General features: G+C 44.3%; 1 protein-coding gene across 1 annotated transcript in view; it reads left to right on the top strand.

The window, feature by feature from the left end:
- Window positions 1-14,153, top strand: part of NECAB2 (N-terminal EF-hand calcium binding protein 2) — a 1,192,488-nt gene that overhangs the window by 1,112,702 nt on the left and 65,633 nt on the right. The window contains exon 11 of the mRNA XM_078668986.1: window positions 9,850-9,927. Within this exon, the coding sequence (XP_078525112.1) occupies window positions 9,850-9,927 (78 nt within the window). The remainder of the gene's footprint in view (window positions 1-9,849; window positions 9,928-14,153) is intronic.

Raw genomic sequence — 14,153 nt, 5'->3', positions numbered from 1 at the left:
AGTCATGCGTGGCATGGGGTGTGTGCTCACTCACATTACACCAAATGATTCTTAGTTTCATCCTGCTGTAGAGGAGTCATGCATGGCATGCGGCCGTGGGCTCACTCACATTCACTGAATGGTTCTTAGTTTCATCCTGCTGTGTAAGAGTCATGCGTGGCATGGGGGTGTGTGCTCACTCACATTACACTGAATGATTCTTAGTTTCATCCTGCTGTAGAGGAGTCATGCATGGCATGCGGCCGTGGGCTCACTCACATTCACTGAATGGTTCTTAGTTTCATCCTGCTGTGTAAGAGTCATGCGTGGCATGGGGGTGTGTGCTCACTCACCTTACACTGAATGATTCTTAGTTTCATCCTGCTGTGTAAGAGTCATGCATGGCATGCGGCCGTGGGCTCACTAACATCACACTGAATGATTCTCAGTTTCATCCTGCTGTAGAGGAGTCATGCATGGCATGCGGCCGTGTGCTCACTCACATTACACTGAATGGTTCTTAGTTTCATCCTGCTGTAGAGCAGTCATGCATGGCATGCTGCCGTGTGCTCACTCACATCACATGGCCTGCAGCTGTGTGCTCACTAACATCACACTGAATGATTCTCAGTTTCATCCTGCTGTAGAGGAGTCATGCATGGCATGCGGCCATGTACTCACTCACATCACACTGAATGATTCTCAGTTTCATCCTGCTGTATAAGAGTCATGCGTGGCATGCAGCCATGTGCTCACTCACATCACACTGAATAATTCTTAGTTTCATCCTGTTGTAGAGGAGGCATGCATGGCATGCGGCCGTGTGCTCACTCAAATCACACTAAAGAGTTCTTAGATTCATCCTGCTGTAGAGGAGTCATGCATGGTATGCAGATGTGTGCTCACTCACATCACATGGCATTTGGCTGCGTGTTCACTCACATCACACTGAATGGTTCTTAGTTTTATCTGGCTGTAGAGGATTCATGCGTGGCATGCAGTCATGTGCTCACGCACATCACACTAAAGGGTTCTTAGTTTCATCCTGCTGTATAAGAGTCATGCATGGCATGCGGCTGAGTGCTCACTCACATCACAAGGAATGTGGCCAAGTGCTCACGCACATCACACTGAATGATCGAGTTTCAGCCTGCTGTAGGGGAGTCATGCATGGCATGTGGCCGTTTGCTCATGCACATCACACTGAAGGGTTCTTAGTTTCAGCCTGCTGTAGAGAAGTCATGCATGGCATGCAGCCGTGTGCTCACTCACGTCACATGGCATGCAGCCATGTGCTCACTCATATCACACTGAATGATTCCTAGTTTCATCCTGCTGTAGAAGGTTCATGCATTGGCATGCAGCCATGTGCTCACTCACATCGCACTGAAGGGTTCTTAGTTTCATCCTGCTGTAGAAGAGTCATTTGTGGCATGCAGCCGTGTGCTCACTCATCACACTGAATGGTTCTTAGTTTCATCCTGCTGTAGAGGAGTCATTCAAGGCATGCAGCTGAGTGCTCAGGCACATCACACTGAAGGGTTCTTGGTTTCATACTGCTGTAGAGGAGTCATGCATAGCATGCGGCCGTGTGCTCACTCACATCACATGGCATGCAACTCTGTGCACACTCACATCACACGGAAGGGTACTTAGTTTCATCCTGCTGTAGAGGAGTCATGCAAGGCATGCAGCCGTGTTCACACACACATCACACTGAATGGTTCTTATTTTCATCCTACTGTAGAGGATTAATGTGCGGCATGTAGCTGTGTCCTCCCGTACATCACACTGAATTATTCTTATTTCCATCCTGCTGTAGAGGATTTATGCGGGGCATGCAGCTGTGTGTTCACTCACATCACACTGAAGGATTCTACGTTGCATCCAGCTGTAGAGGAGTCATGCATGGCATGCGGCTGTGTGCCCACTCACATCACACTGAAGGGTTCTTAGTTTCATCCTGCTGTAGAAGAGTCATGTGTGGCATGCAGCCATGTGCTCACTCATCACACTGAATGGTTCTTAGTTTCATACTGCTGTAGAGGAGTCATCTATAGCATGCGGCCTTGAGCTCACACACATCACATGGCATGCAGCTGTGTGCTCACACACATCACACTGAAGCATTCTTAGTTTCATCCTGCTGTAGAGGACTTATGCGGGGCATGAGTCTGTGTGCTCACTCACACAGCCGCGGCCGGTAGTGGGAGTACCTGCCGGGCGGTGATGTGGGGAGGGGGAGGGACAGGGTGGGGGTTAGTAATGTATGGATTACGGACCTTAATAGGTAAGTAAACATATAAATAAACAAAACGCATTTGGTGATGCAGTGCGCGCAACGAAATTCATGTTATTCATTTATGTGTTTACTTACCTGTTAAGGTCCGTAATCCATACATTACTACCCCCCACCCTGCCCCTCCCCCTCCCCACGTCACCGCCCGGCCGGTACTCCCACTACCGGCCGCGGCTGCACTCACATCATCACCCTGAAGGATTCTACGTTGCATCCAGCTGTAGAGGAGTCCTGCGTGACATGCGGCCTTGAGCTCACACACATCACATGGCATGCAGCCTTGTGCTCACTCACATCACACTGAAGCATTCTTACTTTTATCCTGCTGCAGAGGATTCATGCTTGGCATCCGGCCGTGTGCCCACTCACATGACACTGTAGTGTGCTAAAGCATACCTTAAATAGTACACTTCACACTGACATTTGGTCACAGACAGCATGTTGCAGTGTGCTCAGTGTGAGTCCATGCATTGTGCTCCTAGACATCACCATACAGTGATCATATGGAAATGCGTGCACTTGACCAGTATGCTGCTTTGTCCTCACACACACTACACTGAAGTCTGCTCATGCCCAGCATGTTTTAGTTCACACTGCAGTATGTTCATTCTTAGCCAGCTTCAGCACTAGACCATATATCATAGTGAAGTGTAAGGCCCCCTGCAGCTTACCATCACCCATTATACCGAAGCATGCAGTAAATGTGTGCACAACACACGGAAGCTTCCTCACCACACTGAAATCCGCCCAGGCACAGTATGCTGCATTGTAAGCATGTGATTGACTCCACTCCTTCAGCCTTTGTGATTGGCAGCCAGGTGGCCACACAGAATTCACCCATTAGTTTAGCAAATCTGGTTGACCGCAAATCAGCCAATTGTGGCTCCTCACCCCGTGCTTTAAAAACCTTCTTAAAGTGTGCGCATGCACATATCTTGGAGTGCGTTCATGCACAAAAAGAAACTACTGTATGTTTTGGTATTTCTATACCACAAACCTAGCTGGCTAACGCTGTACTGGGGGCATGCCCCTGTGGGGATACATAGGAAAGCGGGGACAGACACAAAAGGTGGGGTGCTACATGGGGTGAGAAGTCAGCCTATCTGACTTACCTCTCATTGGAGAGGTGAAGATTCAGTTCCTTTCTGAACTCTAGGAGGGTTGGTGCTGTTGTGATGCCAGAGGGAATGTTCCATAAGGATTTTCTTGGGAAGACTATTTTGGCAAGTCCACTGGCAAGGAGCTTCTCTTTGGGCAGGTGCCAGAGTTTCTCACACATACTTTAAAAAAGTCAGCATAAGTTTAAAGGGCGGAGGGTCTGTGTTCTGTTGCTGATGGCAATGTTGCTACACTGACAGAGCTGCTGGCTTTGAATGCTGGAGTGTAGGGCACCGAAGAGAAACTGAGGGGGAGGGATCTTTTCAGGGGTAAAGAAACCTGGGATCATGCAACAAGTGCCAGTGACTCTGGCAGCTTGACTGAAAGCAAGCCACATATGGACAGCAAGATAACTTGAGTCTTAACATTGTGGTGCATGCTTATTATTTCATTTAGTTGTTTATTTGGGAGAGAACTAAATGCCACTTCTACAGTAAACAAGCAAAGGGCATTCTTGTTTGGGTGAATTCCATTTACGGTGACACTGTGGCCATGAATAATGAAAGGCCCCATGGGGAACACCTAGATTTTAGATTATTGACATATCAGTTTCAAGAAGTAGAGGGGATACAGCAATGCTGGAAGAGGAAAACAAGACACTGGGGCCCCATCATTTAGAGGGGTTGAAGGGGTGGTAACAGAAAGGGGGGTGGAGGCACACAGGGGGAGGGGGCATGAGCAGCGGAGTCTGACAGTTCACTTGCACAATGATTTATTTTTAAAACTCTGCTACAAAGAGATTGGCAATAAGAACAAATCTGGTAGTAAAACTATACTGGTGTGCCTAATTGGTTTCTAGCAGGTTAAAGTACCTACTCCAGAGTTATTTTTGTACCCAGTAATCCCCAGGGTATATAACATTAAGATGACTTTGGTGGTTAAAGGACTTCGACAAATCTTCAGCCTAATCCAAGATTAAACTCATCATAAAATAACAGAGGGGTTAATGTGCCTGCTGTAAAGCACTATTGGTAACATGCTGGCCAAATTTCTATTTTATGTAGTCAGCTCAGTGGGTTATTCCTTTGGCTGCAGAGACCATTGTGAACACAAGTTATAATCCTTGGAATATAACTCAGTGAGTTATGAACCAGCATCAAAGTGCTGCTTGCAAACTGTTAGGCATAAGTCTCGAACCTATTCTTTTTTCTAAATCTTTTGTTATTCTAGGTTTACTAAAGAGGGCAGGGGCGGCTACTCCACTTGAGTGGAGGAGCGTCGCCTCAAAAGCCTGAGAGCTGAAAAATAAAGCTGTAATAACATTTATTTAAGTTTATTTAATACTGTTTTATTTTTCAGAAATCTGTCCTGATCTAAGTGTCAGGACAGGGCCAGTGCTGCAGAGGGGCAGCAGCAGAGAGCTATGAGCTGTAAAATGTGCATGTCTCTTTGACCGGCCATCTTGGGACGGCCAGCCAGACATGAATTTTAAAGTTCTTTAACCTAGCTGTCTTAGACAGCTGGGTTAGAGGAAGTGCAGTCCTCTTGTGCTCTTAGGAGCGCTGAGAGGCCACGCTATCAAATCCTGGCACTGCTTTCATGCTGTGAAAGCAGTGCTAGGATTGGCTAGTGCAGCTTCCTGCTTCCAGAAGATGCCGGAGGGAGGAGGACTTGACGCAGCAAAGGAAGGTCATTTTTTGTTTTATGGCCCCTGCCCTCCCACCCTAGGTACTTGCCAGCCACCAGTGAAAGAGGCTTCCTTTTGCTAGTGATAAGAACATTAGTAAGTGGTTTGTAAATAGTTTTTTTTTTTTAATTAGGTTTATATCTCCAGCACATTAAAACAAGCATACAGCTTAACCGCCCCTACTGAGGTGGTCCATACATCAGCAACATTGCAATACAAGCTACATAGCAACGATTATGATGATGGCGATTCCTTTGTCCACAATGTTCGCAGTTTCAGTGTCGCTTAACCATAACAGAACTATAAGAAGATTAACTCCCTGCATCCCCCACCACCCCCAACGCCCCCCCCCCCCAATGCCACTGACTACGCTGAATGCCACAGACTACGCTGAACACCACACAAGGAGCGCAGTGCTAAAGAAGCATGAAAGAGGGTTCCCGGAGTGCTGGAGGTGTTTTGCGCAAGGAACCTAAGAAATATCGAGTGATGAATGGCCATATGGCACTCTGAGATTCTAGATTGGAAAGATGAGTGTGCTAAAGGAGTACCTTCTATAAGTATTATATTATACTGTGTGAATTGATCAATATAATCATAAATGAGATATGTATAAATAAATGCACTAAAAAACGCATAACTGAAACTTACTCATTTGAGAGACTTTTTCTACTTTCCTTAAAATAACACTATTGCTGCAGAAGTCAAGGGCTACATTTCACCCATAGGGACCAGTTTATGTTTTAGTTACTGTCCAGCTGAATGTCCTTGGTTTACTGGTTTGCCCCTTTTTCTATTTAAAAGAAAGGCATTCAGTGAATGGCATTGGTGGGAGCAGATTGATTTATCTCCTGGATGCTGGTTTTCTCCCCAATGCCAGGAACCCATATTCATAAGGTGGTCACTGTACCATTTAGCCAATGGATGTCATCACCTTTATGGACTCAGTATCTGATCAATGGTGCTCGACAGCAGTTGCAGTCACAAAGCACTGATTCAGCCCATAGAAAATCACGAAGGAAAGGGGGCAAACCTAACACCACCTTTTCCTGTGCAATTCATTATGGGTCATAACGTGCACTCCACAAATCCCAAGGGCATTTCCAAGTTACTAAGTGTCTTTAGTGTATTGCAATATACCTTTCTGCAGACTGTTACTGTGGTATTCTGCCTACTGCTCGATTTGTAACCGCAAAAGACTTGATCTATTAGCACACAATTCTCACTTATTCTAAGGTTCCTATATCCCTGTCACAGTGATGCCTACTGTATACTACTCGAATTGCAGACACCCATTGAGTTTAAGGTCATATGTGAAGTGTTACCATCTGCACTTTTCAGCCTATGCTAACATTCTCTCTATTTTTTTTTCTGTAACTCTTTTTATTGTAAAAGAAAAAACAAACAAACAAGGCATAGAAACAATACAGTTAGATGCGTGTTCAGGGAGGAAGGAACGTGCAGTACAATGTAATACAAAAAATCATTAATACGAAGGGGGGGGGCGGCAGGGGAGAAACCAGAGTCTAATAACATGAAAGCTAAACAAGTCTTGGAATGCCAGGTCAGGGGGAAGGAGGAACATCTGGAATCTCTGCAAGGGGGGGTGTGCATATATCTCCTCGGTAGGAGTTCCATTGACCCCAAATTTTACCCCATTGCTTAGGTCTGTCCCGCGCCACATATACCGTCTTCTCCCTAAACATACACCAGTCCATGCTCTCCTTCCATGCCAAGACCGTGGGCGGCCTCTGGGAACCCCACAGCTGCGCAATGTCTCTCTTGGCAATCATGTTGCCAAGGGTCGCCCACCGCATCTGCGCCACATCATAGTCATTCGGCTCCCATACATTTAACAGACAACGCCTGGCTTCAGGCGACAGCGCGACACCCGTGACTTCTCTCATCACAGCATGCACTCGATTCCAGAACGCGACCACCTCCGGACACTCCCAAATTATATGGAGGAAAGTACCAAGTAGACCACAACCACGCTTACATAAACCATCCACAGAGTAACCCATACGAATCAAGCGAGGGCCAGTCACATAAATTCGATGTAGGATCTTAAGCTGAACGAGTCGGAGACGGGCCGGAATCGCGACCTCCTTGGGTGAGGATATCGCCGATTGCCAGTCCTCGTCATCCAACACTAAACCATCTCTAGTCCAGACCTCCCTGAGTTGCGTCAACAGGTCCGAGCGATCATTGATCAATTTCTTATATATCAAAGAAATAGTGCTGTCGGGCACATAGCCATCGAGCACCCGATCCTCAAGAGGGGAGGATTCCGGGACGTCAGTCCCCGCAGGAAAAACCGAACTCAACGCGTGGTGAATCTGCGCATAACGAAAGAATTCCCTGTCACCCAGCTCATATTCTGCCTTAAGCGCTTCAAAAGTCTTAATCCTGCCCTTGACCCAGAGATCGCCAACCCTACAGATACCAATCATATCCCACTTCTCAAATCCTTTCGTCTTCCACAGGCTACCTAATCTTTCAGACGCATAGAGCGGGGTCGCCCGGGTCAGTCGATCCTTCCATCCCATTGCCGCATTTGCACAATTCCACACTCGTACCGCTATCTTAGTAGGTCCCGAAAGTTTCCCTCCAGCAGATTTGGACATTCTATATTTATGTCATGATAACATCATTTTACAGAGCTTCATAACTTATTGATCAATGGCAAAACTTGCTGTAGAATTCAGTTGTGATGGGCGGACTTTTCCACAATTCTTAAACCTTCGATTTGCCCCACTTATCCCAGGGTGGGCATAATAGTTCATAACACAATAGGGTATAATGGGAGCCCATTGTCAATTTGATAAAGCTTATATGTAACTTTTGTTCCTGGGGGTGATGATCAAATACACCCACTCAAATGTGCAATTGTAAACACATATTGTATATAAATGTTGCCTTTTGTACGGATGTCACGGTATGGAATCCCATGATGAAGGTTTCCAGGGGATTAATGTGCAGAGGTTATGGGGAAGGAAAATTCTTTAACTGCAATCCTAGGTCTCTATTGAGGGTATCTTTACTAAGTACATAAACATCAAAAATTGCAAGGACATACTGAGAGACAGAATGTTTATATTGCTTCCCTGGAAATCCTAGCATCAATGGGATCATATTTAAGCAAAATCTCAGTAAACTGTATTTGTTGTGTGAGAGTGTGACATCCGCCAAATACAGAAAACTTCCCTCCATCACCACAGGTGTTAGTTCATACAGACGAGCCGTCTAGGTGTGGGAGTTTTTTCCTTTCTCAGACATTGAACCCTAAAAATAAATATCTCAACCAGTTTTTGCTTAGACATGTACTTACAAGTAGAGGGGCCTTTAAAAAGGTGGCTTAAACCAATGGCAGATAATTCCGACTCCACATACTGTAGCCATTTAACCCTACAGTAATGATCTGACTTTAAAATGAGTGTTATCAAGTTTTGCGTGAGGGGGACTTTCATCCTGTGCCAGATAGAGTGCAAACATCCTATATTTATGTCATGATAACATCATTTTACAGAGCTTCATAGCTTATTGATCAATGGCAGCATTTGCTATAGAATTCAGTTGTGATGGGTGGAATATTTCCAAAATTCTTAAACCTTCTATTTGTCCCACTAATCTGAGGGTGGGCATAACAGTTCATAACACAATAGGGTCTAATGGGAGTCAATTTATCAATTTGATAATGCTTATATGTAACTTTTGTTCCTGGGGGTGATGATCAAATACCCCATCTCAAATGTGCAATTGTAAACACATATTGTATATAAATGTTGCCTTTTGTACGGATGTCACGGTATGGAATCCCTTGATGAAGGTCTCCAGGGGACTAATGTGCAGAGGCTATGAGGAAGGGAAATTCTTTAACTATAATCCTAGGTCTCCATTGAGGGTATCTTTACTAAGTACATAAACATCAAGAATTGCTTGTTTATGCACTCTGATCTTAATTCCGTTTACAGAGCGTTAGGATTTATGACTATTAATGAAGATTCCAACATGGAGAAGAGAAATGCTACTTACCTGTGATCCTAGTTCCCCAATAATGGTATCTTCATTAAAGTAAAAACAAACAAACAAAAACTCTCTCTCCCAAATACACAGGATTCCGGCATACAGACATGAATATTTATGGTCTGATTCACAAAGTTAATATACACTTTTGAGTAATTTACACTTTTGAGTGATTTACAATTTTGAGTAAGTTTACTATTTTTTGGTATTCATAAACTCGGAGTGTACATTTATGATAAAATTGCAAGTTATATGTCTCCAACCCTGTGTAAAGCAATTGGCTTACTCTTGTGCGGGTGAGTAAAGTCCCTCCCAAAACCTCTCCCTGACCCTTCTTGAACCACTCTTACTCCTACCTAATCCCGTTCCCTTTTGTAGTAAATTGGTCTCTTTTGTTAAGCCACTCCCCTGTGTTTCTCCAACAATCACTACTAAAATGTACACTTACATGTGCGGAGACTCAGCAGTTAGGGTGGAGAACTCCGCACATAAAAGTATAGCTAATGCATAGGAGTAAACTCCACATGTAGTATGTGAATTGCACTTTTTAGTATGTTTTGTAGTACTTCAAAGTGCAGTTTGTGAATCAGGAACTTATTTTTCCATAATAGTAGCAATGATCCAATGAAGAAAACTTTTTCTTTTCTACTGAACACAAGCTTATAATAATCAAGTACAATTTTGAGTAGTAAGACCCAAGTAGACACATCCTTCATTTCAATGTTCAGATTATTTTAATTGCCTTCCTTCTCTCTTTTAGTGTCACTGCGGTCAGGCTGCCGGACGGGGTCACCTTTATTGTCTATGAGTTTTGGGAGACTGAGCAAGAATGGAAGAGGTAGGTGGCCCTTTGCTTGGTTTTCAGCACCAGTGTTGTGACAGACATAAGTATCGCTCAACTGATCATTTATAATAACAAGTAAAAGAAACATTAAGGATTGTAGTGGTCTCAAAAGATTCAATTAGCCTTTTTTTAACATGAATTGATGATCACATCCTTTAAGGAGGTGCCTTTGTAATCTGAAGGATGAATCAGATTCTGATCTAAGTCATTTCCAGTTTAGAAGAGAGAACGAACCTGTCAGTTACATGTCAAAAACACAAAGTCACTTACACAAACGCCATGTTCTTCAGAATTCAAGGACACACGTCATGACGACAAATGCCTTTTTCAGAATAAAGCAATGGACTGCTGCAAATGCATATAATGTTCAATCTGCAAATGTTAAGTTGACAAAGTTCAATAACTTTGGGTCACCAGGACACAGAATTCAGCCGAAGAGAACTATACCAACAAGAAAGCACATTCGTTCCAATGCAACAAACACGCTTTTTCTGGCATGAGGTTAAAGCACTACAGTGCAGAAACAGCTGAAGTGTCAGGAGCTGACACTACTCTGCAACTCTTGTCCATCCCTAGGCAGTCCATGATGCTGAGTCATGCAATGGGGTCTCTTCTCTTTAGTAGGTTTTCTGCTTGGAACTTGACCTATAGTATCTGTGTATGTCTCGCTGCCAGTGCTTTTCGCTTCACTGACCTACTGTTTCTTTGGGAGCCATTTGTTTACTGTGTTGCCCATTGTTGCTTTTTCAAATATCCAAAAAGTTACACATTCAGTGTATTCTAAAATACATATGAAGTGGACCATATGTTTAAGTGATTTGGGGTTCCAAAAACTAGTGAGATTTATTTGACGTGGAACTTAGTTCAACCTTGGTTAAGAAAGAGACTCGCCCCATTGTCTGGCATGTGGATTGTTGGTGGACTACGGTTTTCCCAAATATTCACAGAGGCGGTGCTGGATAGTTGTTGCAGGGAACAATATAACAAGAAAACAACTGTGTAGAATCCCCCACAAAGATCCCTCTAACACATATTTGAATTAATAAAACTTTTTTCCTCCGCAACAAAATATTTTTCACTCTTCCTTACCCAAACTCTCTCATGTGCGAATACTAACCCCAACGATAACCATAATGTTAAACGTCACGATAAGTGTTACTGAATCTTAAGGTGTTACCCTTACCTTAACCCTTTGTGCACTCTAACCCATGTCTTAACTTCCACCTAACCCCAACAGTTACTCCTTAACTTTCCATTCTTTTGATCATCAACCTAACCCTAAACATATTTAACATTTAGTTAACTCTGGCAAAAATCATAATCCAACTCCTACTTTTTCTTGACTACAACAAACATAATTAATGTACCTCAATGTAAAAAAGAAAACAGTTTTGGTGTATTGGTTGTGAGGAATTCTCTGTAAGGGCTTTCTCTACTGTGGATTTGTAATTCTGACCCTCCCTCAGAGAAAGCTGTGCTCCCAGAGATTGCCCTGCTGCAGGAAGATTACTTGGGCTATCAACTTAGAATTGTATACACCTCATGAGCGGCATCATTGCCCGGTGTCTCTGCAGCGACAAGGCTGTGGGTCTGAGGATAGACTTTAGACAGAGGCCCAGTTTTTATGGACAAAGTTAGAGCCAAAATATGTGGTTACACAGCAGTACACAAACTAAAGGAGCCTTGTTTGTGCTCCACCCCTTGCACCTCCACACACATTCAACAGGGTCACACTAAGGGAATACCATTTATGTTTAACTGCTGGGCACATGGGTACTGTCGATGTCTTTCTGTCCCAACCATCTCTTTTAAGGTGTGAGGAGACACGAGAAAGCCATTCACAACAAGCCCTTTTTAATCCTCTTTCGTCTGCTATCGACCCCAACGCAGAAAATACCTGGCCAGGTGCTGCCATCCAACACAGGCAATATCATTCAGTCTGTGCCTAATTGTGAAAGAGTAAACTGGTTCGTTTTCTGAAAAGCCACCAACACCCTTGCACACTCCTTAAATTCCCCTGCCCAGATATAAAAATTTAAAATAACCTGTGCCAGGGGCATATTATCAAGGGGGTTTATCTCCGCTTTTTGCCAAGAAAGCGGAGATAAAATTAGTGACAGCTAGTAGGAGATAGTGACCATCTTGGGCCCCACTTTGCATGTCAGTGATATTTATCACTAATGACATGCAAAGTGGGCGTGCCAAGATGTTAGCGACTGGAAACAGTCGCTAACATCGCTATCTCCTATTACCAACTTTTGGAGATATTCGCGCTAAGCGCAAATATCTCCAAAAGCTAACACCTGCCCTGAGCAGTTCTTAGCCATGTTATCCAATGGGAGGTGGATAACATGGCTAAGAGCATTAGCTCGGTAATGCATGAATATCGCTGATTTTTCAGCGATATTCATGCATTGCGGCTGTTTTTTATCGCATTCGCGATAAACCTTGGTAATACCAAGGTTTATCTGCGATATAAATCGCCGCAGCTCAGCGGTAAAATTTTGTCTCTAACCAAGCAATAGTGATAATTATCGCTATTGCTTGGTAATATGCCCCACAGTCTCTCTCTCCCATTAAACTAAAAACCGCGCCTCTTGCCACCCTAGGCTATCACCCACAGTAATCTGCTCCCCTGTCCCACATATAAAAGAAATACCTGACGTCACATCCTGCCACTCCCACGGGCCGGGCCGCACCTGCTCTCTATCTCCCAGCGAAAGACTGACGTCTACCCTCTCCATGGCGGAGGCAGGGGAGGGGGCGGGGCATATCTGATAAGTTACTGCCAGCACAGACTGAAGTTCACAGTCAGCCATGAATCTGCAGAGATATACTTTCTGTGTGTCCTTTTTAACAAACTATAACACTTTTTGAAATGAAATGAAATTTGGGACTTATATAGCGCATGGCTGCCCGTAAGCGTCCCAGCGCTGGTCTTGCAGAACTCCTGAGGGGGGAAGACAGGGAGAAAAAGAAGATTACTGTAGGAAAAGGTGGGTTTTTAGGAGCTTGCGGAATTTCAGCAGATTGGCCTCAGAGCGGAGGTGAAATGGCAGAGCATTCCAGGAGGTGGCCACAGTGACCGAGAAACGGCGTCCTCCAGTCCGAGCTTTTTTGATTTTATGGACCGTGGCCAGATGGCCTTGAGCTGAGCGAAGGGGCCGATTGGGTCTGTATGGAAAGATCATGTCTTTTAGCATTGGGGGCCCTTGATTATGCAAGGCTCTATGGGCCGTGCAGAGGGCCTTAAACTTGACCCTTTCACGGATCGGCAGCCAATGTAGTGCCTTGAGGGCGGGTTTAGCTGAGACCCTACGAGAGGTCCCAGTGAGAATCCTGGCTGCGGCATTCTGTGTTCTTTGCAGAATGTTTTTGGAAAACTAACTGGAGATTGGCCCTTCATTCATATTAACAATGACCTACAATTGCTAATTCTCATTAGCATTGGCTTCCAGTGCTACCAGAAACATAATTGAATGTATACAATATAGGTATTGGATACAATAAAGTTAAACCTATGTGCAGCATTAGAGAAGGAAGGATGCAGCTCAGCAGGGAGAATGGTGTGGCTGTTCCACAGTGGGTTTTTATCACTGTAACAGGCTGCCTGTTCATTGCAAGACAGCTCCTAACTTTTATATAACTTTCAGAGTTTTTTTTTTCCAAATTGATTACACCCAGGCAACATAACAGAAATCGAGGAGGCCATAAAGGAATACCTAGAACTCAATGACAACTCCGAGGTAAATAAAAGCACCATTTGGGACGCCCTAAAAGCCACACTCCGAGGCAAACTTCTAAACATCAAAGCCTGAATGAATAAGGGCAGGAACAAGAAAATAGCCGAACTAGAGGAACAAATCGGTGACCTAGAAAAAGGGCACTGCGCAAACCTCACCGACAAGAACACACTGACAACACTAACAAAGAAAAAGTATGAGCTCAAAAAGATTCTGAGCGAAAGAGCGGGCACATGGATCAACAAATTCAAAGCCATAAACCTCTGCTCCGCCAACAAAGCAGGGAAAGAGCTAGCGTCATATCTGAAAGCGAAACAAAGGCAACACTCGATGGCGGCGATAACCGATAAAACAAACAAATTGCAAACAACCAACAAAGGGGGTAAACATCACTTACAACGAAACTTTTACAACGCACTACCATTACAACGCAGTCATTACAACGCAAACTATTACAACGCATTGCGCTGGGGGGCG

The sequence above is a fragment of the Lissotriton helveticus genome, chromosome 12 (assembly GCF_964261635.1).
Source record: "Lissotriton helveticus chromosome 12, aLisHel1.1, whole genome shotgun sequence".
Taxonomy (NCBI): Eukaryota; Metazoa; Chordata; class Amphibia; order Caudata; family Salamandridae; genus Lissotriton; species Lissotriton helveticus.
This window is presented reverse-complemented; position numbering and strand designations above follow the sequence as displayed.